Consider the following 23,522-nt stretch of genomic DNA (forward strand, 5'->3'; position numbering starts at 1 on the left):
TTTTACAAATATCTTTAGTTGTTCCTTCAGCTTCAGCACCCATTTGTTGGACCCTGCCCCAGGAACACACAACACGAATAATGGAATTATTCTTTTTCCCCTGGCCATTTCTTTGAGATATCTGAGCTCTTTCATTCACATCAAAAGCTGCTGAGAGAAGCTGGAATTCCCCTGAGCTGATTAATGCCAACCAACCCAACCTGGCCCAGAACTCCTGACTCTGCCCTCACTGAGATCACACTCGAGCACAAACACAGGGACAGATTGCAGGAGCAGCCCCTGCATATCAGACCTGTCTCATTCAAAATATCATCTATAATATCATCTATGATACCCTCTATTAGAAAGGAAAGAACACACAAAGCTTTTGTGCCCCTCACAGAGGGCAGGGATGAACCTGGCAATTCCTGGGATATTTCCAGCAGCTGCTCTAGGGCTGCAGACAGGAACCTGCAGGGTGTGGCTGCATTTACCTTGATGGCACTGCAGGAAAGCTTTTCCTGGCACTGGATCTTCACTCTGACGATGGGAGGAGAAGAGAAGGAGCCCAGGAGCTGCAGGAGCTCCTTGGAGGAGCAGTTGGATGCCCACGAGCGATGTGCAGCAAGTGCAGCCCAGCTTCCGCCCTCCTCCCCTCTCTGCCTACCCAGAGGGATGGAAAATTCCATCTGCTTCGTACTGAATATGACCAAAACTGCTGTCACAATAGGGTTTTTTTTTTAAGTGAAGATCGATGGGCAGAGATAAAGCTCATTATTATCTGAAGGTTACCCCACAGGTTACGGTGATGCCTCGGCAGGAGGAAGAAGTGAGAGGCGGCCACGAGCCCAAGGTAAGTCCCTTCCTCCCCACAGAACGTCACTGCAGGCCCTGAAATCCAGGAGGCCTAAACTGAAATCTAAAATTAAGCACAGCCTAAGAGGTTTTTTTTCTGAGACAAGGCCAGAAATGCTGGCTCAAGCAAGAACTGCCAACGGCTTTAACAAGTCAGGGGTTTCTGTCTCGGAGTTCCCAGAACTCCAATTCAGAAGTCAAGACCCACCAGGAAATAATTGACCACATTTCTACTCTTTTGGAGGTGCAACCATACCTGGCCAGCAGGTCTTGAGGGCACAAGAAGTCCCTATTTTAAAAGCAGAGTGGAATTACGTCATTTTGGTCATTTTTTATCATTTGCAGATGACAAAAACCTCCTGCTCTGCAGGAGCTGAAAAGGCGCCACTGTCACCAAGTCCATGACAACACTTCCAGGGGAAAAGCAGAACAAATCCTCATAAAAACAAGGACTTCCCCTCATTTTCCCAATCTATCCAGCAAACACCAGTCAGGAAAGAGCTTTCTCCTATATTTGATATTCCCAATTCCTTCTTTCATCTTTCCATGAATCTCTTTCACAATGCCCAACCCAAAATATTTTGTACAGCCCATGAAACTTCCAGGATCCCCATCCTCCTGCTCCTGGTGTGGTTCCTCACAGCAGCAGCTGCAAATTATTCCTGATTTACCAAACTGAGGCAGGCCCTGACCTTATCCCTGAGCCCCAGAGACACACACAGGCAGTGGATCCCGCGGGATTTTGCAAACCCAGCCAGATTCCAGCCCTAAGAAATTATTTAGCTTTAAGCAGACAAACTGAAACCAAGTCCAGCTCTCCCTCTCTTTCTCCCAATCTTTTCCTGTGCCTAATCCAGCACAAGCACTTCCAGAACTCAGGGCTAGAGGGTCCCATTTACAAGAGTTTCTGCAGGACCTAAATAAAACTCCCTTTACTGCTCCTCTGTCTGTTCCAGACCATTCCCACTGAGATGTGCGGAATGTTCAGCAGATTGGGACTGGAGCATCTCAGGGACCACGAATTTCTGCACATGGCACCTTTGTCATTGTCTCCTTATGGTTACAAACTGTGGCTGCTCCTGGATCCCTGGAAGTGTCCCAGGCCAGGCTGGACAGGGCTTGGAGCAGCCTGGGACAGTGAAGGTGTCCCTGCCATGGCAGGGGGTGGCACTGAATGGGTTTTAAGGTTCCTCCCAACCCAAACCAGTCTGAGATTCTGTGATTTTATGACAATTTTCTAGCATGAACACTCCAATCCTTGAGTTCTTTTGCAGAAATCCTGTCACAGGACCTGAAGTGCTCTAAAAACTTTCTTTTTCCTTTTGAAAGGAAGTAAATCATCCCCACCAGCCTGGCCTGGAGGCTGCCAGGCCTCCTCCACTCGTGCACGTGCCAAAGGCACTCTCAGCCCAGCCTGATCACATCTCTCACTCATTAATTGCTAATATCAAGATTTTCTCTCAGAGGTTTCCCTTTCACTCTGCTATCACAGGAAATAAATGAAACTTCTGAAGATTTTTCAGGCACAGTCTGTGCTGCTGCGTTTCCGTAACACACAGAGCTGCTGGCAACCCACGAAAGCTGAAACCGCTCAGTTCAACCCCAAATCTTGGTGCCTCTGTGCCCAAGGCAGCAGGGTCCTTATCAGGGCTTTATCAGTCTCAAAATGCTGGCTAAATAAAGTCAAGGCTCTAAATTAGTATTTGGGTTTTGTCTGAAAGTGCACTCGAGCTAAATCTGGAGTGTTTCCACTAAAGCTGCTCAACTCCTTCCAGGTTTGCACACAAACAGCAGAAATAAACAGCCAGGCCGTGACAGAAAAATGCAAAACCCAATGAATTGTCTCTTCCATCCCCTGCTTATTCCAATCTTTGCAATATTCCAGTTATTGCAATATTAAGAATCATAGTAAAAATGCACAAGGCGGAAGCAGGAGGAGTTTCTTGACTCCACAAGAAAATAAAGATACTTTTCCTTTTCAAGGCACAAAGGCAAAGTCTGCTCTTAACTCCACCTTACCTGATTTTCTGCTATTAATCACCCCTTACCTGATTTTCTGTTATTAATTACACCTTACCTGACTCATTTTAATTACCTGAATTATTGCACAGCTTTGGAAAAGGAGAGAGCTGTGGCCTGACACCAATTTCAGCAGACTCAGGGCAAATTGTTCACCAAAAGGATTTCACCCACCCCATCTTTTAGGTCTGAGGGACCCCCAGGAGATGGGATGAGTCCCTAACTCCCCAAAATCCAAATTTAAGGGGACATTTCACCCCCAGTTGTGGAGACCACACTGATGTGGCAGCACAGAAAGAGCCCCCCTCAAACAAATCCAGTGAAAACACCCCTACAGCCAGGGCAAGCTGGAAGATCAATTATTAATTAATTAATTAGAGTGAGAAACAGTTTGTGAACAGAAGAAATTGGGCTGTGTTCTAGAGGTTTCTACCTCAGGAAAAATCAGGGCAGGGATGCCAAGGGCAGGGCTGGGGCATGGTGTCATTGCTTCCAAGGTGTTTTACAGCTGCTCAGGAAAAAAAATCTGGAATTTACAAGATATTCCCAATATCTGCTGTTTTTCTGGAAGCCTCTGTGAGCCAAAGGTGCTTCATTATAGAAGTCTCACTGTTTAATTAAAGAAAAATGCGTGGACTTAAAAATCAGGTGGGCAGAAAACAAGAGCAAAAACCCGGCCCAAAAACAAAACAAAACCAAAAGTTCTTCACATTTGATCTCCTACCCCACTATCATTTGAATTTAAGTTTTAAGGGCACACTGTAAAGAAATTCAAATTGGATTGGAATATTTCCTGGGTACAGTGGATGGTTTAGACTCTTTATAAACTGAAGTTCTGAGGCACCTTAAAGATGCCTGGATTTTGAAAGCGGTGTTTTTGAAGTGAAACCTGCTGCATTTGGCAACCAGAAATTGGAGGAATTAATATTTTCTGCCTTGTATCTGCAGGTTCTTCCACTTGTGCTGGCACGGAAGTCATCCTATAATTAATTACTGCAATAATTATTATGAGTGGGGTTTTAATATGGGATAATTGGCACGTGGGACTCTTAGGAACTGTATTTCCTTTATCCCAACAAATCCTTGGCTACCCCCAAGAAATCCAGCCAGTGAGAAGCCAGAGCACAACCAAATTCAATTTTAGAATGGCCAAAAAATAATAAAAATTAAATATTTTTTAAAAAAATAAGTCTTTTATTCCCTCTGCTACAACCAAGGGCTTTTGTCAACTGTGGAACTGGAGGTCCCAACCTTCAGGTGGGTGCCCAGTTAAGACTTTTTAGTCTGGGAAGACCCAAGAAATGTCATTTTTGCAGCTTTTTTATCAACAGAGCAATTATTTAATCTCCAACTTCCTTGAAATCCAAAACAATGCTGGCTGCTCAAATAAGCACAGTGGTAAAAGAGGCAGCAAAAGTGTCCAACTTTGACAATGAGGAAAATAAAGAGGAATAATTAAAAAAAAAATCTACAAATCTCAGCATTTCCATCTGAGGATGGGAAAAGGAATTAGGGAGGAAGATACTGGACATGGCAGAAGAGTGAATATTTGTGCATCCAGGAGTCAGCAGGGAGGGACGGTGCCAGTTTAGAGACAGAAATTCAGGGACAGGCGGGGGGAAGCAGAGAATGCAAAGAGATAATAAAAAGAGGGGGGAGAGAGAGAAAAGGAGGATGGAAAAAGTAAATAGAAAAAGGGAAAGAGAAAAAAAAAGGGAGAAGTGAGAAAGAAGGAAAAAAAAGAGGTTAGAAAAAGACTTCAAAATATGGAAGGGAAAAAGCACGGGGAAAATGTAAAAATATTTTAAAAGGAAAAAAAATGAAAAATATGGAAAATATTTGAATATTTAATAAAGATAAAGATAAAGATAAAGATAAAGATAAAGATAAAGATAAAAATAAAAATAAAGATAAAAATAAAAATAAAAATAAAATGCAAAATATGAAATATGAAATATGCCATATGAAATACGAAATATGAAATATGAAATATAAATCTAAGATATGAATATATGCTATATATATAATGTAAAAAATATAAAATATAAAAATATAAATTATAAAAACATAAAATATAGAAATAAATATATTTTAAATAAATTTATTCCAATAAATACATTTTTCGAATATTTAAAAAAATTCAAAAGCAGCGATTTTCCTGCCACGAGCCAGCCCCATCCCAGCCGAGCCCCGGGGCTCTGGGGACAAGCCCGGCAATGATTTCCTCCTTTGCCCCCCAACACCTGGAAAAGCCCCAATCCCGTGGATTCCCCAGCGCCACCTGGGCAGGACTTACCTGGAGGATGGCACGCAAGCCCTGCAGCCACCCGGGCAGGGCGAGAGGGGGACGTGTCCCCAAGTGTCCCTCACCTCCCGCCCCTGTGACAGCCCCGCACCCCCACACATGGCCCTGGGTCCTTTTTTTTGGCTTTTTTTTTTTTTTTTTCACTTTTTTTTTTTTTGTTTGTTTCTGCACGAGCAGCCCCGGGGAAGCTGCAGCGATGTCGCGATTACGTAAGAGGCGGTGACATGCGGGGACAGAGGGGGTGGCAGGTGCCTCCTGCAGCAGCACCGCTGCTTTCGAGCTTCCCGTCAACATCTGCAGCCAGCAGGCAGCGAGGGGAGCGTTCAGTGCTGAACTGGAGTCACCCAGGAGCCCCAGAGAGGTGACAGCAGCGCCCTGAGGGTGACACGGGACCCCCGTGGGATGGGACACGGAGAGGAAGAGGAGCAAGGTGAGAAGGGCTTGGTGGATGCAGCCATAAAAATAAAACAAATCTCAATTTGAACCTTAATTTAAGCAAGATTGGCAACAGGGAGTGGCACGGACAAACAGGGTTGGTTGAGGTTTGGAGAGGTTTTGTTGTTGATAAATCAACCGTTGGGACACAGCGAAATCTGTGCTAAAGACAGCCCCACTTCATGAATTGATTGTAAGCAAGTAAATTCCTCAGAATTCCTCAGCTCACAGGGTCACAGCACCGCTCCCTGAGCTTCCTGGGCAGCTTGAGGATCTGCTTCTGGTCCAGAGCAGCTGTGGCTGCCCCTGGATCCCTGGCAGTGCCCAAGGCCAGGCTGGGCAGGGCTTGGAGCAGCCTGGGGCAGTGGGAGGTGTCCCTGCCACGGCAGGGGTGGCACTGGATGATCCCTAAGTTCCCTCCCAACCCAAACCGTTCCATGATTCTGTGAATAAAAACTTCCTCTGCAACTGGGACGATTCAAACCCAAGTATGAAATATTCCACTTTGTTTTCCAGCCCACTCTGGGTGCAGCCCAGGTTCTGTTTGGTGTCCAGCAGGTGTCAGAGGGTCCTGGCAGGGGCACAAAGAGGGAAAAGGGCAGCAAAGCCCAGAGGGAATTTCTTCTTCTCCGCACTGCACCCAGCCCTCAGCAGAGCCAGCTCCTTGTCCTCAGGTGTGCAGAGGTTTTACACGTCTGGCAGCTCTTCCATCCCTGCATTCCTGCAGGATGGAAAAGCACCGAGAAGATCCCGGTGCTGCCAAGGCAGGAGCAGCAAGGAAAAATCGTAATAATGATCAGCCTTGCTGCATTGATCATGGAATCATGGAATGGTTTGGGTGGGAGGGACCTAAAGCCCATCCAGTGCCACCCCTGCCATGACAGGGACACCTCCCACTGTCCCAGGCTGCTCCAAGCCCTGTCCATCCTGGTTTTGGACACTTCCAGGGATCCAGGTGATGCCTCAGGTTTGAGCTTTTCTATTTTTCACATTCTGTCCTGCTTTAGTGTGTGGCTCTGGGCTTCACATCAGGGGATGGTGAGCTCTGTGCACAGAGCAGGGAGACAAAACAATTCCTGCTCCAGCTGGGCACCAAGGACAAATGATCCAAACCTCAGGCCCAAGAGCACAAACAACGTGGAATGAAGAGAGAAAAACAAGGATGGGACTGCATGGGCTGGAGCTGGAATTGGACAATGAACTCCAATGTGCAAATGGAGCAGAACTGATCACAGTGAGAGCCCCCGTGAGCGCTCGTGCATTTTGTGACCATTTTGGTTCACCTGGGGTGCAGCCCTGGCTGGGGTCTGGTGCTGCCCAAGGTGGATCCACCGAGGCCTTTTAATAAATCCCTGCTTTATTCTTTAGCTCTGACCAGTCTCTGTTCTAGCTCAGCCTGCACAAGGCATCTCAGGGGCAGCCACAGCTGCTCTGGGCACCCTGTGCCAGGGCCTGCCCACCCTCCCAGGGAACAATTCCTGCCCAGTATCTGATCCAAATCTCTGCAGAGATTCCACTTTCATTCACAGCAGTGGGTGTCAGCTGATTCTTTGTTATTTTACTTTATTCTGTTTTATTTTATGCTGATTCTGACAGGATGAGTGTGAGCAAAGGAGAGAATCTTTCTTCCCAGGAAATCAGGGCTGGGCTCTAGAAGTAACTCCTCTCTTACTGCTCCCAAAAGTGGGAATTGGGAGACTCCTGGTTGCACTGAACTTTAGATATCTGCTCCTGAAAGGTTTCTCCATATGGAAAAATCCTGTAACATTGCCCTTCTAGTGAATGGAGGAAACAGACTTCTGTAAGGTTCTGATCTATTTTAGATTTTTATCTTGAGAAGAAGAAACACATCCTGTCATCTTTTTATTGGCAATAAAATATAATACAATACAATATAATATAATGTAATGCTTTAAGGGTGGAGGGTGTTTTTGTTTTGGTTTTTTGTTTGGTTGGTTTTGTTGTTGTTGTTGTTTTTTGTCTGCAATATAGAAATTTTCCTGCAGAAAATGCCAATTTTGCAAGAAATGTTTTTTATCTGTGAAGGAATGAGATTGTGACGTAAAAGATCCTTGCTAGCTTGAAAAACTGGAGTTGAAGTTCAACATTTAAAATGGATTGTTGTGAAAAGAGGAATAAAAGGCATTTTAAAGGAAAGACAGTGATTTCAAGGAAGTGCAAGGAACAGGGATGAGCCCATGACATCCAGCTGTAAAAGGAGATTTCCTGCATTTCAGATTTTCAGTGATCACGTAACTTCATCACTGGGCAGTCTGTAATGAAAAAAAAAGCCCTGTGAAATATTTTGTTCCAAACAGCTTTTGCACAGAAATGTGAATTTTCACCAAGGAGAATTTTCCACAGCAACCCTCAATTTTCAATTCAAACTGCATTTCATAACAGCAGTTGGGGAACCACCCTCAGTTGTTCTCCCTCTCCCCAGTGGTTTCCAGCTTGGACAATCAAAACATCACAGCCAAAAAAAACCCCAAAATACCCTTTACTTCCCAGATGTATTGTTTGAAGAAACCCTCCAAAGGTTGCAAAGAAAAATTCTCCAAACCCAAACCCGTTTTTCTGTTTTCTGTTGATAAAATCATTGCCAGGAGCTGAGAATTTCAAAGCAGCTCCACAAATTTGTGACACCACCAGACTTTTCTCTGCAGAAACATCTCCCACCTCCCCAAGGGGATTTTTGTGGTTTAAATTGTGGTCCTGCTCTGTTTCCCCTCCTAATTCAAGGCAGGGCTGAGCCCCCTCAGAGCTGCTCCTTTTCATGGTCAGGTCTTGTGGAAGAGGTTTTACAGTGATTTCTGTGAGCCAGAGAGAGGTTTGAGAAGAGGATCCAGGTTTATCCCTGACAGAATTTTCTACCAAGGTTGTTGACATAGAAATCAAGAAAGAAAGAGGATAAACAGAGAAACCTGCAGCTGTCTGTACCAATAAACAATTTGTTTGTCTCATCACCAATGAGTAAATTGTAAACTTACGAGCTTTGTAAGAATGTACAAAAAGCATGCATGCTGTAATAAAAACAGGTTTGAAGCCTTCTGAAAATGGATCGTGGTGCTTTGTGTTGTCTCTGTCTCAACTACGACAAGGTCTCACCTTTCCTGCTGAGGTGTGGCATCTGAACCTCATCTTCAAAGCCTCAGCTCACCCAGTGCCCACAGGAGCCACCACAGCTCAGCACCAGGGGCTTTCCTCCCTCTGTGCTTCTTCACCCTCTTGCCCTGAACCCCCAAAACCAAATCACTGCTCTGCCACCACCCTGAGTCCAGCTCAGCTGGGCTTGATTTTAACATTTCACTGAGTTAAGAAAGCAATATATGTGTTTTGGGAGGGAGTAGGAAGTGCCACGATGGCATTTTTAGTGCTCACCCACCCCAGCTGCCCAGAAGAATAGAGCCTGTCTGCAGCTCCTCAGCCCATCCTGCCAATTCCTGCAGGGCTTTAATAACATTTTATCCTAAATGAGGCAAAGCCTATCCTGTAGGAAAAAGCTCTGGAGGTTGCTGCCATAGGAGAAAAGGAAAGAGCCAGAACTGGAGAGGGACCTTCAACATCCACACAGCTGGGGAAGGTGATTTGGGTTTGGGCTGCAGGGATGATCCAGTACTGAGCTGGGTTCCCACTCCTGTGCTCTTGGAGGGGTTTGGAATTGGGATGGATTTGCTGGCATGCACAGTCTTCTCAGGATTTTGGCAGGACCCACCCCTGGGAATAGCTGGCCTGAGGGGCTGGAAAGCTCCCCGGTCCCTTCTGTCACGCCTGAGCCATTGTTTGAGGGCTGGCAGCAGCTCCTGGGATGAAACCACTGTGACATCTGCGGTGTCACCCCCGGGCTGGGCCGTGCCAGCACTTTACTCCTTGGTTACTCACTGGAGGATGATTCCCTCCCACCCCTGGACAGGGAATGGGGCAGCACAAGAGTCCCGTGGCTCCTGACTGCAGCAGCTTTGGGAGCAGAGGGGTTTTCGCTGGGTTATTCCTACCCACAAGATTCCAAGAATCTCCTTGGCCGTTCCCCAGCAGAAAGGATGCTGTGGATTTGGGGAGTCTGGAATGAAGGTGCTGCAGGAAGAGGCACAAACAATGTGAGGTGGGCAGGCCCTGGCCCAGGGTGCCCAGAGCAGCTGTGGCTGCCCCTGGATCCCTGGCAGTCCCAAGGCCAGGCTGGGCAGGGCTTGGAGCAGCCTGGGATGGTGGGAGGTGTCCCTGCCATGGCAGGGGTGGCACTGGATGGGCTTTAAGGTCCCTTCCAACCCAAACCATTCCATGATTCCATAATGACCACTGGTGCCAGCAGAGTCCCAGCTGTCCCTGTGTGCAGGACACGCAGCCCTGGGTGACTTCAGACACACGAAACCTTTCCTACACACACCAGGACACGCCTGACAATTCCCAGGCACCCCAGGGATGCCATTCCCCACTCTGAAGGCTCCAACCCAAAAATACCAGAAGGGAAAATGAGGATTAAATCTGCTCTAAGTGACATTGTCCTTTGGAAACTGCTCCAAGGGAACACTGACATCCTCCTTCCTTGACTTGCTGGGAAGAATGACCTCCACAAATTCCCATCACTTCATTCCCTCTTCATTTAACTCTGCTTGTGAATCTGATTTTCCCTTACATTGGTTTTCCTGAGCCTGGGGCTGTGTTGAGGCATCTTGCTCCATCTTGGTTCCAGGGACAAAGGGACAATTGTGGAAGGAGTGTCCTTCTCCAGCAGAGTGAGCTCCCATTTCCATCCTGTCCAGCTGGATTTCCCCATCCTCTCGTGGACTCTGATCCCTGAGGGCAGAGCAGGTTGGATGTGGAGGAAAATGTGACGCATTTCAGGGAAATAGCCTTTGCTTGTTCTACTGCCACAGAAAAAAGAGCAAAAATCCCTAAATCCTAATGAAGAATTCTTGATTAGGGGCTACAATCAAACAATTTATAAAAACCAATTAAGAAAACCTAGAGGAGAGTTTTTTGGTTGATTTTTAAAGTTAAAATAACAGAGATAAACCAGATGATTTGACATGAAATCAGAATAAAACACGGCAAACTAAAATTCAATAGCCCCTTTAAAACCTGCTTCCTGTAGTTTATACTTGGAATAACCTCTGAAATATTCCCTGTGCTGAGGCTCCACTCCCCTCTGCTCAATTCCCTGCTCTGTCTGTGAGTAGATTTTTATATTCTACCCCAAAAATTCTTCCTTTTGTTCCACTTTCAGTACCTGAGCCCGTGTCATCATTTCTGCTCTTTCTGAGCAGCTGCTCTGCCCCTTTTCCACCTTTGCTGTGTCTTTGCAGCTCCTCCCAGTGTCAGCTCAGTTATGATTTTTCTGACTGTGCCAGCACAGCCCTGGGGTGTTAAACAGGCTGCCCTAAATAGCAGCTCTCAGCCTTCTGTACAGCATTTTTTCCTCTTTGCTGAGTCTTTGCTGCTTCACTTTTAGGAAAACGGGTGCTGAATTTGGGGATCTGCTGGCAGGATTCGATATCTGCCTTCCTGTGTCTGTTTTTAACCCAGTTTTGGTGCATCAGACACTTTTTCCATCCTTTTTTTCTCTTCTTTGTAGAAGCAAAAAACACATGAAAGAAAATACTTTCCCCTTTTCCACTGGTTAGAGGAGATGTTTTATCTTTTATTAATCATTGCAACCACTTTTTTTCCAATCAGTATTTTTATTTTTCTTTTTAATTTGGTGAATATCTACAAGTTAAATTATCAATTTAAAAAGCTGGAGCAAGACGGGATTTTGTGATTCCCTTATTTCTGTGATTCCCTTGTTTTTGTGATTCCCTTATTTTTGTGATTACTTATTTTTGTGATTCCCTTACATTTGTGATTCCCTTACATTTTTACCACAGACACCTCGAGTTCCTTCCTAAAGGTGTCTCTTGCACAGGTGCTTCTTAATAGCAAATAAAATCATAATTTTCTGTGACATTTGCTGCAGTAGAGCAAAATGTACTAAAACCTGCAAATGAACGAGTCTATTTATTAAATTATTTCTTAGTTAATTTATTAATTTATTAATATTTATTAATGCAAATATTTCTTTTACATTGAGGCATTGCTATGCAACAAAGAGGCCAATTCCCAAAGGATTAACTGTGAATTTCTGGAATCACAGCTCTGGGAGCAAGAAAGGCAGAGGGATAAATCAGAAGGTCGCAGATTTCCACACAGAATCATGGAATTAAGGTTGGAAAAGACTTTTAAGATCAACAAGTCCAACCATCAACCCAGCAGCACCACGGTCACCACTAATCCGTGTCCCCAAGTGCCACACTCAAAGGTTTTTTGAGCACTTCCAGGGATGGTGACTCCACCACTGCCCTGGGCAGCCCCTTCCAATGCCTGACCACCCTTTCCATGAAGAAATTCCACCTAATATCCAATCTAAACCTCCCCTGGAGCAGCTTGAGGTCATTTCCTCTCATCCCATCCCTGGGAGAAGATAAGGAGATATCAACTCTCACCTCGACAGAATTTTTTATTCTTTTTAGGTCAAGGGCTGTTGATTATTTGCCATTCCAATCTATTTCCCAAAATTTACTGGCACGTGGCCAAAATCCTGCCCAGGGTGATGTGGCACGTGGATTTTGTAGATCTGGGGAAGGATCTGCTCCACCACATCCCTGTTTCCATCACGTCAAAGGATGTGGGAAGTGCCACGGCCCTGCCAGGACCGTGCTCTACACCCACTCCCTGACCCCAGGAATAAATGACTTGGGTTGGACAGGAATTTTCCAACAGAAGAGTTTTCCACCTGAGAACGCTGACAAGGCCCAACCGAAGAGTTCTGGGGAAGGTTTTTTATTCCATCAGAGCTTTCGGTGGAAACAAAGCAAGGCCTGGCCAGGTCCTCGGATGGGCCCTCAAACCCTGCCAGCTCAACCCCCTCCCCACACAGCCCTGGCCTCCCTGGAGCTGTGGCCACAGCATTTCCCAGCTGATGGATGAGCCAGGGCAGCAAAGAGAAGCAGTTCCTTCAGCAATGACTATGTAGATTAATTTAATTCACTGATTTAATGGCAAAATGTATTTACTGAAGGTGTAGTTGAACCTGTTGACACCCAATTATTTCTCTGCTCAGTCTGAGGATCCCTCACGCTGGCCCAGAGCCACCATCCCAGGCTGGGGGTCAGAGGAGGGAGAGTTGGAGGTCACAGGAGGGAGAGCTGAAGGTCACAGGAGGGAGAGTTGGAGGTCAGAGCAGGGAGATTTGGAAGTCACAAGCAGGGAGAGTTAGAGGTCAGAGGAGTGAGAGTTGGAGGTCACAGGCAGGGAGAGTTGGAGGCCACAGGAGGGAGAGCCCAGAAGTGGAGGAGAGAAGCAGGATGGGACCCAAAGGGGACCTCAGATCAAAAGCCAAATTTCTGGGGGCCCACAAATCCTCTAGGCTGTAAGAACAAGGCCCCAGAAGTGCCACCTCAGCAGAGCAGAGGCCTTGAGGAGGCCAGGGGGACAGCAGGCACTGTCCCCTGGGCACGTCTCCCAGTGGCCAAAGCTCATTGGTGATGGCCACAAAAACCAGCCCAGAGAATCAGCTGCTGAAACCACTGTCACTGCCTCTGCTGGCTGCTGGCAGTTAGGGGCACAAGTAGCCTCTCTTTGTGACATGGTGTGACATCAATGCTCTCTGCACCTCCTGGCTTGCTGCAGGACCTGCCAGCAGTGTCCCAGTGCCTGTCCCCACCACCCAGAGGTGCTCCAGTCCCCGTGTCAGCTTCGTGGCTTCCTCTGGACTTGTTCCAAGGACAGTTCTGTGTCCTTCTCATGCTGGGAGCAGCAGAACCCTCAGAGAATTCCAGCTGGGATCTCCTGGGAGCAGAGCAGAGGTGGCTGTGGCTCAGTCCATGGATGCACTGGTTGTGCTGGGCTTGGTTTGACTGCTCTGAGCTAGGAAAGCCTTGGAATATAAAAATGAGGGTGGGGAAGTAGGCAAACAAGCAAAGGTGGATGGGAGATTTTCTTCCAGGCCACTGACAACCCCTGAGAAGTCAGACCCTTCCCTGCCTCATGTCCTTCTGATGGATTTAGGAACAAGATGATCTCCTGTCCTGCAGGGAGAGGAGGAAACCGTGTAGGATCAGAGGTTCACCTGAATTCCATGGAGAAATGTGAGATTTGAAGGTGTATTTTTGGCAGGACCAAAGCTTTCTGTGCCTTCGTGGTTGCCAGACATTTCACTGCTGGCCAAGGAGGGAATAGCCAAGTGGGTGAAGGGAAAATAACTTGGAAAATCTCCTTTTCTGTGGGTTCAGGGAATCCCTCAGGGCTCTGAAACAGAGGCCAGGGAGCCCAGAGCTGCTTTTGGTCCCATTTTTGTGCTGCTGAACAAAACCTGAGAGGAATGGAAAGGTCACTTCGTGCTTGTGCTGTGTACAACTGATAAGCAGGCGTGTCCTGGTGATAGGATAGGGGTCCTGGTGATAAGATAGGTGTGCTGGTGATAAGATAGGTTGGGATGAGCTAGATCAGGCTGGGGGATGTGATGAGGTGCCCCAGTGATGATCAGATGGGTACCAGCACTGTCACGTTATCGCTGTGGGTGCTCAGGAGGTGAAGTTCATCCCTTCCCTCACAACACAGAGAGTGGAAAATTCCAAAGATTTGGGTAAAACAGAGGGAGATGAATGAGTGCAGGGAAGGAGGGAAGGAAGGAAGGAAGAAAAGAGAGGATTTGGGGAAGTTTCTGGAAGAGCAGCAGCTGCCACAGAGCTCTAATTCTATGCTCTCCACCTGCTGCCTTTATGGGTGACACGGCTCTTTCCAAGCCCAGACCCCTGGGATCACACAGGGAAGGGGCTGCAGGTCCAGCAGGGAGCTCCACCTGCAGCAGGGAGAGAGGCAGGCCTGGATAAATCCCTGCTGTGGATGGGAGAGAGAGCCTGGAGACCTGGAGATGTTCCCACTGAGGAGGCTGGGTCCCTCTGGAATGGCAGAGTGGGGATGATCAGGGCCTCAATTCCAAGGAAATTCCCCTCAGGGGTGACTGTCAGACCCTGCACATCCCAAAAGCAGGAATCACAAAGATTCACAGGAGCCCTGTGACGTCAGGTCCTGCTTGTCTGACTCCTTTTTCCCCTTCCAGCAACTCCTGATATTTTCCAATGCTCTTGGAACAGGCAGCTTCCAACCCAAACCATCCCCAGCCCAGGCAGGAGAAACCCTTTCCCTTGGTCCTCTGGCATAATCCCAAGGGATTTGTGTCCTGTCAGGGTGTGGATAAACTCAAAACTGTCTCCAGCTAAAGCAGAAGTTTCTCTGGGAATACTTCTCTGGTGCTTTCCTTCCCTGTTTGAAAAAAAAAAAAAAAATAGCAGCATCCCGTGAACTGAAAATTTATTGCAAGAAACCATTTCAAAGCAGAAAATGGATTTGCTTGGAAAACAAAGTCTAAACAAAATGTTTTGGCAGTGGCTTTCAAGTAGTAGACACATTGAGCCTTCTCTTTTCCAGCTAAAGAGCTGCTTTCTCTGGGAGGAAAACGTGACAGAGAGGAGAATTTTTTGCTGCCTCTGCACTGACTGAACAAAGAGGAACGAGGCAGGTTCTCCTGGATACCTGTTTTCCTCTCTGCTGGGAGGGATAATACATCCAGAGTTCAACATTCTGGACAAGGGGATGGGGTTGAGAGAGAAAATGCCATGTGAAGAGTTGGTGTCGCTGGAGGCTTCTGTCTAAGCAAGGAAATTTAGGACTTGTTTTTCACCAAACCTGGCTCAGTGACTGCTGGGACAGAGGTTAATTCAGATGTTGATAAGATTAATCATCTGAATGCTCCCGAGAACTTTGTTTTCAGCCCAAATCCCACTCTCACCGAGGCTTTTGGCTAAGCCTTGGCCTGAGGCTGTTTGTTTTCCCCCCGGACAAGGTGCTGGGGGGGAGCTGCTCTGTGGCTTTAACTACCAGGAGATGGTGAGAGATAAATTCTTGTGTTCGCTGCATCGCAGGGCTCCCACCTCCTCCTTCCTCCGCTGCCCCAGCCTTCACAGCCTCTCTGTTCTCTGCAGCACAGCCCCAACCACGGGCGATCCCCTGCACTGGGGGCAGGTGGGATCCACAGCACACCCAGCTGAGCAATTTTTTTTTTTTTTTTTTTGCAAGAAAACATGCAAAAAACCTTCCAGCTCTGCAGAAAAACCAGCCCAAAGATTGCCACGCTGGGCAAGGGGAGCATGAAGGAGGGAAATCCTGGCTTAATAGAGAGAAATTATATTTATTTTCTTGTCAGCCTGTTGGAAATGATGAAATTATTAAAATAAGCTTTAGTTAGTTAATCATAACCAATATATTAATTATAGAGAATGTGTTATTCTTAAATTACTCTTAGCATATAGCAAAGCTCCTTTTGTGGGAACACAGTCTGGAAAAATGACTAAAACTGCAAAGTTTGTTGAGCTAACCTTGATATGCTGCAATGAACATTCACTGCTTTGTTTGCTAAAAATGTATAAAAAGGTGAGGAGGTTTTGGATCGGGGGCTGTGTGGAGGCTGGGATTTTGTCAGCCCCATCCACACCCAGAACTGAGAATAAAGCAATTTTCTAACACTAAAAATGCAGCATTGGAGGGTCCTCTTATCCCGATGGGTTTGGGGGTTTTGGCAACAAGCCTGAAGCAGTTGCCAGCATTTCTCAAAGTTCAGTGATCCAAGCCATGGGATGTTCAGAACATGGAATAGTTTATTTATAGGGTGACCAGTTTTTAAGCTTGAAAAACAACATTTCATCAGCACAGATGGGCCAGGTGGGATCCAGGAGCTGAGGGATTGGTCCTGGAATTGTTTGGGAGCCACCTTGGAGAGCTGGGTGACACCTGCTCTGTGCTGGCCAGAGGTGCAGGGGTACAAACCAGTGGGACCAGCTCTGTCCCACTGTTCCTCCCCATCCCAGTTGCAAACCAGCTGCTTCTTGCCCTAATCCAAGGGGAAAAGGCCACCACAAGGTGGCTTCATGTGCTGTGTCCCACCCCGTGCACCAGAAACGTGCACTTGGTGGTTTCCTGGGAAAGCCTTATTTGTTAAGGCATCTGGAAAAATCCTGATTTTCTGGAGCCAACACAGTTCATCCTCTTGTGAGCCTGGGAGGCACAAAGCTCTGGGATTCTGGGACAGCTTTGGAATTGGGTGGGAAGGAGCTCTGGCAGTCTGTACTCCTGGGCTGGGTCAGGCTGGAGGAGCTGGGGGGCACAGCTGGCTGTCCCTGTCTGTGGGGACACCAACGTCCCCCTCAGCCTCAGTTCCGCAGCTGCCAAGGAGCGTTTGAGAGATTAAAGCAAAACTTCACAAGGAGCTTTTCCAGGTCCATTCAGGGCAGGTGGAGGAGAGGAGAAGGAGTCTCAAGGAAGAGCTGCTTTGGCCCTGTCCCCTGTGTCTGGCCCATTTTCGGGCTTGGCAGCAATGCTGTAGTAGTAGGAGCGGATGGAGTTTTCCACAGCCACAAATCCTGGACGTTCTTCCCATCTGCAAGGGCAGAGAGGAACAAATAAAGTCATCAGAGAGGACAAAGCTGGCCTGATGCAGTGAGAGGACACACAGAGACCCTGGGGGAGAGCAGCAGCCTGGCTGTGCCAGGGCTCAGGAGGCAGCTGAGACTTTTCAGGGACAGAGAGGGTCAAAGACACCGAGCCTTGGGGATCTTCCAGGATTGGCACAGGCAAATGGGGGAGTCTGATAATAAAAAAAATTCATCTTGAGCTGAGGAATCATCACAAACAAAGGCAGGAGACACCATTTGCTTTGTGCTGTCACTGTGCATGTTTGCACAGTGTGTGGTGAAGGTGTCCCTGCCCATGGTAGGGGGTTGGACTGGATGGGCTTTAAGGTCCTTTCCAACCCAAATTTGCAATCCCATTTCGGGATTTGGGACTCTGATGGAGCTGACACTGTGGTGAAATGCTCACCTGTATGTCCAGCACTGCTGCATCAGGGCGTACATCTCTGCTGGGCACTCCTGGGGACACTCCATGCGCTTGCCCTGCTCTATGAAGCTGATCACCTCGGGGCCCTTCATTTTCTGGGATGGGAGCAAGGGAAAAGGGATTAATGTGTTCAGAGCTGGCAACAGGGGGAGAGGAGACAGGTTAGAGCTGGGCCTGGGGTGGAGCTTTGGTCCCACATCCCCCACACCCGGCAGTCACTGTTCCCATCCCGGCAGCCAGAACTGGTGTCTCACACTGTGGCCAGGCCATCCCACAGACCCTGTCACAGCCACCCTGCAGATCCCATCCCACAGACCCCATCCCACAGACCCTGTCACAGCCACCCTGCAGATCCCATCCCACAGACCCTGTCACAGCCACCCCGCAGATCCCATCCTACAGACCCCATCCCAGCCACCCCGCAGATCCCATCCTACAGACCCCATCCCACAGACCCTGTCACAGCCACCCTGCAGATCCCATCCCACAGACCCTGTCACAGCCACCCCGCAGATCCCATCCCACAGACCCCATCCCAGCCACCCTGCAGATCCCATCCCACAGACCCTGTCACAGCCACCCTGCAGACCCCATCCCACAGACCCCAACCCAGCCACCCTGCAGATCCCATCCCACAGACCCCATCCCACAGACCCTGTCACAGCCACCCTGCAGATCCCATCCCACAGACCCCATCCCAGCCACCCTGCAGATCCCATCCTGTCCATCCTGTCAATTCCATCCCACCCACCCTGCAGACCCCACCCCACCAAGCACGGGCCTAACAGTGGATGAGAAGTGATTATTTTATCTCTCAAGTGAGAAGAAGGATCAAAGAGAAGAAAGATCAAAAAACTCTGCTTTGATTCAAACCCAATTTTGATTAGAAGAAATTTGGTTTGAAATTTATTAGAAAATTGAATCTAATCAATTTGAAATTGATTAGAAAACAAAATTCTGTTTGTTTTCTATATCTTCTCTCTTAAAATGAGCACAGAGCTGCAGGATCCACCCTAATTTGTGCCTTTCCCGAAGTGGAGTGGGGCTGTGACACCCATGGATGACAGAACCAGCTCTGCCACACCTTGTAGGGCCCTGCCTCACCTTGTAGGATTCCTGCCTCATCTTGTAGGGTTCCTGCCTCATCTTGTAGGGTTCCTGCCTCATCTTGTAGGGTTCCTGCCTTACCTCGAAGGGCCCTGTCTCACCTTGCAGGATTCCTGTCTCACCTTGTAGGGTTTCTGCCCAAAGCTGAAGGCCTCCCACATGGTCACACCGTAGCTCCAGACGTCACTCTTGCTGGAGAACTTGTGGAAGAGGATGCACTCGGGGGCGTACCACTTCAAGGGCCACTTCCCTGCTGTCCTGGCCTGCGGCAGAGCAAGGAGGGACATTTGAGCCTGAGACACGGAGTGCTGGGAGCTGCACCTGAATTCTGCTCGGTGTTTGGGTCAAACCTCACATTGCTGAAAAAATCACCTGAAATGGGAGCTCCAAAGCCCAGTCCAGGCCCTGCTGTCCTGTTGTGCAGGTGCTGAATGCCCATAGTGCCACCTTCCTCCTGCCACCTGCCCCCAGGGCTCGGTTAAACCATGGAATCATCAAATGGTTTGGGTTGGAAGGACCTTAAAACCCATCTAGTGCCAGCCCTGCCATGGCAGGGACACCTCCCACTGTCCCAGGCTGCTCCAGCCCTGTCCAGCCTGGCCTTGGGCACTGCCAGGGATCCAGGGGCAGCCACAGCTGCTCTGGGCACCCTGGGCCAGGGCCTGCCCACCCTGCCAGGGAACAATTCCTGCCCAATATCCCATCCAGCCCTGCCCTCTGGCAGTGGGAGCCATTCCCTGGGTCCTGTCCCTCCAGGCCTTGTCCCCAGTCCCTCTCCAGCTCTCCTGGAGCCCCTCCAGGCCCTGCCAGGGGCTCTGAGCTCTCCCTGGAGCTTCTCCTCTCCAGGTGAGCACCCCCAACTCTCCCAGCCTGGCTCCAGAGCAGAGGGGCTCCAGCCCTGTGGCCAATTTAGTGGCCTTGTATGGACTCATTCCAAGAGGTCCTCATCTTTCTTGTCCTGGTGGCCCCAGAGCTGGACACAGAATTCCAGGTGGGGTCTCTCCTTTAGCTGAGCACTGCTGGAAGATCAGCCCCGGCTCACTCTTCATCACCTTCTCTTCTGTCTGGCTCCTCTCATCCCCCTGCCCCACATCCCCCTGGCTGCCTCTGCATCCTCCTTGTCACCAGAGGAGGATGTCACAGCAGTGAGGCACAGCCTGGTGTTGGGCAAAGGGATCTGTGAGCAGCCCAGATCCTCAAGTCTCCGGGGGTCTCATCCTCCCAGCCAGGAGGGCTCCTGCTCCAGGCCCTTTGCTGTGCTCACACCCACCTTGTAGTAGCTGTCATCAGCTCCCAGAGCCTTGGAGAGCCCAAAGTCACTGATCTTGGCATAGTGCTGGTTCACCAGCAGGACATTCCTGGCTGCCAGGTCCCTGTGGACAAAGTTCTTCTCCTCCAGGTACTTCATCCCCATGGACACCTGGTGCATCAGCTCCACGATGTTGCTCGTTGTAATCTCATCCCTGGCAGGGGGTAAAAGGAGAACTCAGTAATAAAAACCTGATGTGGTCCCCTCTGACTTTTCCAGCTGCAAGGGAGAATGAGCATGGAGATTTCTGCTCCAGAAGCATCAGCCCCTGGAGCCTGAGACAGAGTGAACATTTAACAGGGTAGAAATCCATTTGGATTTAGGTGAAATGTGCCACTTTAAGCTTGCTAACATAAGTAAAATATGCTGTTTAGTCTGGTAACTGCAGCACTAGCAAAACTGCCCCAGCTGAGGAGAAAGAATGCGAATTTCCAAGCTGAAGAGATAAGAGATAAGAAAGACTCCTCGGAGCTTGAAACAGACAGCGCAGAGTGACCCAGGAGCTCTCTCTGCACTTTCTGACAAAAACTGAGTACAAGTGTAACTAGCTGTAACACGAAATCAGCAGAATGAATATGCATGAACCTATTGTGAAATTCTATGCATATGTAAATTAGTAAGAGTAATAAAAAAGGATCAGGAGTTCTCAGGGGCACGCACGTCCTTTGAAGGGGAAAGATCCCTCAGATGCGCCCAGCGCTGAAATAAACATACCGTCCCTACAAATATTTATTGGAATTTTGGGGTCTTGATTTTTCACCACAATTCAAGTCTCACATGAAAGATTTCTTTCTGCTCTTTTCAGCTTTCCTGCACCTACAAGTGTGTGGATGTGACAGCCTGGTCAGAGAGAGAGAAAACTAGATAAGTTTTCCCAGAATCAGCCTGGGAAGCTTTAGGGAACTGAAGATAAACAATGACAGCCAAATATTAAAACAACCTGCAGGTGGTGTTTTTCTAATAATCTGTTTTTCTGGTTTTCCCATAAGAAATGGGTTTACAAATGGGTGTCTTGTTAATTAGCCAATCATGTGAAATGTATTGATTAAATGGCCAATCAGGTCCACCTGTAGTGAACTAAGCTATAAAATAAAAGATGATGAAATAAAGGAGGCTTTTTGCCACTGTGCTTTCTGATCTGACTACGTGTCATCTCTGACTCAAAGGTGACACAAGGGTGCAGGGCTTTTGAAGTAGATTTTGAGAAGAAACAGAAAATCAGCCATGTTTTATCTAACACTCACTTCTTGGAAGCCAAGAACCTGTTGAGGGGCCCTCCAGAAGCCATCTCCATCACGAGCATCAGCGACTCGGCCTCACACACCCCGATCATTCTCACAATGTAGGGGTTGTCCAGCTGGTGCATGATCTGTGCTTCCTTCATCATCTCATCCTTCACTGTCTTCTCGTTGTTGCTCTTCAGCACCTTGATGGCCACGTCGATCTGCTTCCTGCACAGGGGAACAGCCATGGGATGGGCTGAGCACAGCTGGAATCAGGGGTCACAGCCAGGAATGGAAATCCCTTCTCCTGTGACACTGTCTGACCTCTCAACAGCCTGTTCTGGCAGGGCCCTGCACCATCCTTGTGTCCCAGGATGGAGAGGAAAGGTCACCTCACCCTTGTGGGTGTAGCCAGAAGTTGCCATCCCTCATCTGGGGATGAGACACCTCCTCTCTCACACTGAGATCTGGGTCATCAGTGCCATTTTTCCAGGAGGAAACTGAGGCACAAGTAGGTAAAGACCATCACAGACAACCAGCAGCAGAGCCAAGGGTGGCACAACTCCTCAGTGTCACTGCTTTGGCCTGACACAGACAGAGGTGGCCTCAGGAAGGTGGAGTTGTTCCTCTGAGCCCAGCAAGTCCCTTTGGAAGTAGCAGCTGTGTGCCTGGGAATGTGGTGCAGCTTACACACCCAGGGCAATGCAGCTGTCAGTGAAAACCCACGGGAAGCCATGGAATTACAGCATCATAATATCCTGGGATCACTGAGGTTGGGAAAGACCTGCAAGATCATCAAGTCCAACCCCTGACTGAGCACCACCATCCCCACTAAAGCCCACCACAAAACCTGCTCGTTTTCTGAACACTTCCAAGGGTGGTGCCTCAACCATCACATCCATCATCCCTGACCTTCCAGATAATTTCTAATCCACTCCTTTGTCACTTTGGGGCCCATCTAGTGACCAGCAGGACAGCTGGGGGCACCTCAAGGCCAGCCAGGTCCCTCTCCTCCCCCTTCCCCAGCACCCTCACTCACTTCCTCATTTTGTAAACTCCCTTCTTGACACAGCCAAAGTTTCCTGAGCCCAGCTCCACCTCATCGATCATCAGGTGGTCCCTCTTCAGGAAGAGCTTCTTGTCCTTCAGCTCCTCGGGATCGCTGTAGGGGCTCTCGTAGACGCTGGTGTCCATGGGCAGCAGCCGGGATTTTCCTGCCCCTTCCCCACAGGAGCACTTGGTTATAAACCTGTCCTTCCCCATCCCGCTGTCCCTCATGGATTGGGAAGGGTTTCTCTGCTCTTTTGGCCAATTCAACTTCACCTCCAGCATTTCTGGTCCCTCCTGGGCATCTCCCTTCCTTTCACAACCCAGGGCCCCTCCCAGACCTGGTTGCTGAAAGAGGTGGGATGGGGAGAGGGGTTTGAGCATTCCCACTCCACATGTCAGCCCTGCCAGCCCTGGGCAGGGCTTTACCCCACTGAAATTCAGCTGAATTTTTCCATTGAAAAATGTAAATTTTAGTGAAAAACGGGGATAGGATAGGGCTTCACTTCCTGGCTAAGGCAAGGAATGGGGTAGGGCTTGATTTCCTGGGAGCCCAGTGTGGGTGCAGGGCCCTGAAGTGCCTGGGGTGCTCCTGGGTGCTTTTGTAAGAAAGGGCGTTGTAGCAGGGCTCCAGGGAACCCCTGGGCTCCTGGGACATCCCCAGTCCTGTCCCCTGTGAGGAGAAGAGGGCTCTGGAGGTGCTCACCGACAGGGTCTGGGGTGTATCCGTCTGCATTGAGAGGGCCCAGGTTTCTCTGGAAAAGAAATGAGGAGAAAGTGGATAAAGGAGAAACTGCTTCTGTTGCAAACGGAGGGGAAAGGGACAGGGAAACTGCACCCCAGCTGGTGATCCCTCTGAGGTGCGCTGAGACTGGAGTGGTCTGGAGCCAACGTTCCTGTCCCAGTCCAGTTCCCACAGCAGGGATCGGGGCCAGGGACCCTGACCCTGAGCACCCTTCTCCAGGGCTGTGCAAGGCGAGGGCTCTCTGTCCCCTCTGCTGTCCCCAACTGAGCCAAGACTCACAGTCTGCACTGAGCCAGGAAGGGAAGGGAAGCCTGGAGGCAGCTCAGGTCACAGCCAGCGCAGGGAGAGTGGCCTTGTGAGCACACAGGGACACTGTGCACTGTCCCCAGAGCAGAGAGTGACAGGGTGGCACAGCTTGGAATTCCAGGGTCACAGAATCTCAGAGCTGGAAGAGCTTGGGAAGAACTACATCTGCCAGAGCTGGGAAGAGCTTGGGAAATTCGATAAGGCACAAGGACAGACAAAATCTCCAGCCTGAGCAGGGCACATCGAGTGCAGTGCTGTTGTTGT

The 23,522-nt window shown here is 48.8% G+C and overlaps 1 protein-coding gene and 1 long non-coding RNA gene across 6 annotated transcripts in view; both read right to left on the bottom strand.

Moving 5' to 3' along the window:
* Positions 1-7,687: 7,687 nt before the first annotated feature.
* LOC128800594 (uncharacterized) lies at positions 7,688-8,810 on the bottom strand. Its single transcript, XR_008435015.1, has 2 exons — positions 8,702-8,810; positions 7,688-7,866 (listed from the first exon to the last, which is right to left on the bottom strand). It is a non-coding gene; the product is annotated as an uncharacterized LOC128800594 (long non-coding RNA).
* Positions 8,811-16,307: 7,497 nt separating this feature from the next.
* Positions 16,308-23,522, bottom strand: part of LOC128800583 (tyrosine-protein kinase ZAP-70) — a 15,795-nt gene continuing 8,580 nt past the window's right edge. For 2 of the 5 annotated variants that reach the window (XM_053965895.1, XM_053965894.1), the window contains 7 exons: positions 22,914-22,962; positions 22,200-22,374; positions 21,182-21,388; positions 19,899-20,091; positions 18,751-18,891; positions 17,504-17,616; positions 16,308-17,063 (listed from right to left, as the gene is read on the bottom strand). In XM_053965895.1, the coding sequence (XP_053821870.1) occupies positions 16,940-17,063; positions 17,504-17,616; positions 18,751-18,891; positions 19,899-20,091; positions 21,182-21,388; positions 22,200-22,374; positions 22,914-22,962 (1,002 nt within the window). In that variant the 3' untranslated portion in view covers positions 16,308-16,939. Of the gene's footprint in view, positions 17,064-17,503; positions 17,617-18,750; positions 18,892-19,898; positions 20,092-21,181; positions 21,389-22,199; positions 22,397-22,913; positions 22,963-23,522 lie in introns of all 5 variants that reach the window. The other 3 variants (XM_053965890.1, XM_053965891.1, XM_053965893.1) reach the window with 2 other exon arrangements.

The sequence above is a fragment of the Vidua chalybeata genome, chromosome 27, assembly GCF_026979565.1.
Source record: "Vidua chalybeata isolate OUT-0048 chromosome 27, bVidCha1 merged haplotype, whole genome shotgun sequence".
Taxonomy (NCBI): domain Eukaryota; kingdom Metazoa; phylum Chordata; class Aves; order Passeriformes; family Viduidae; genus Vidua; species Vidua chalybeata.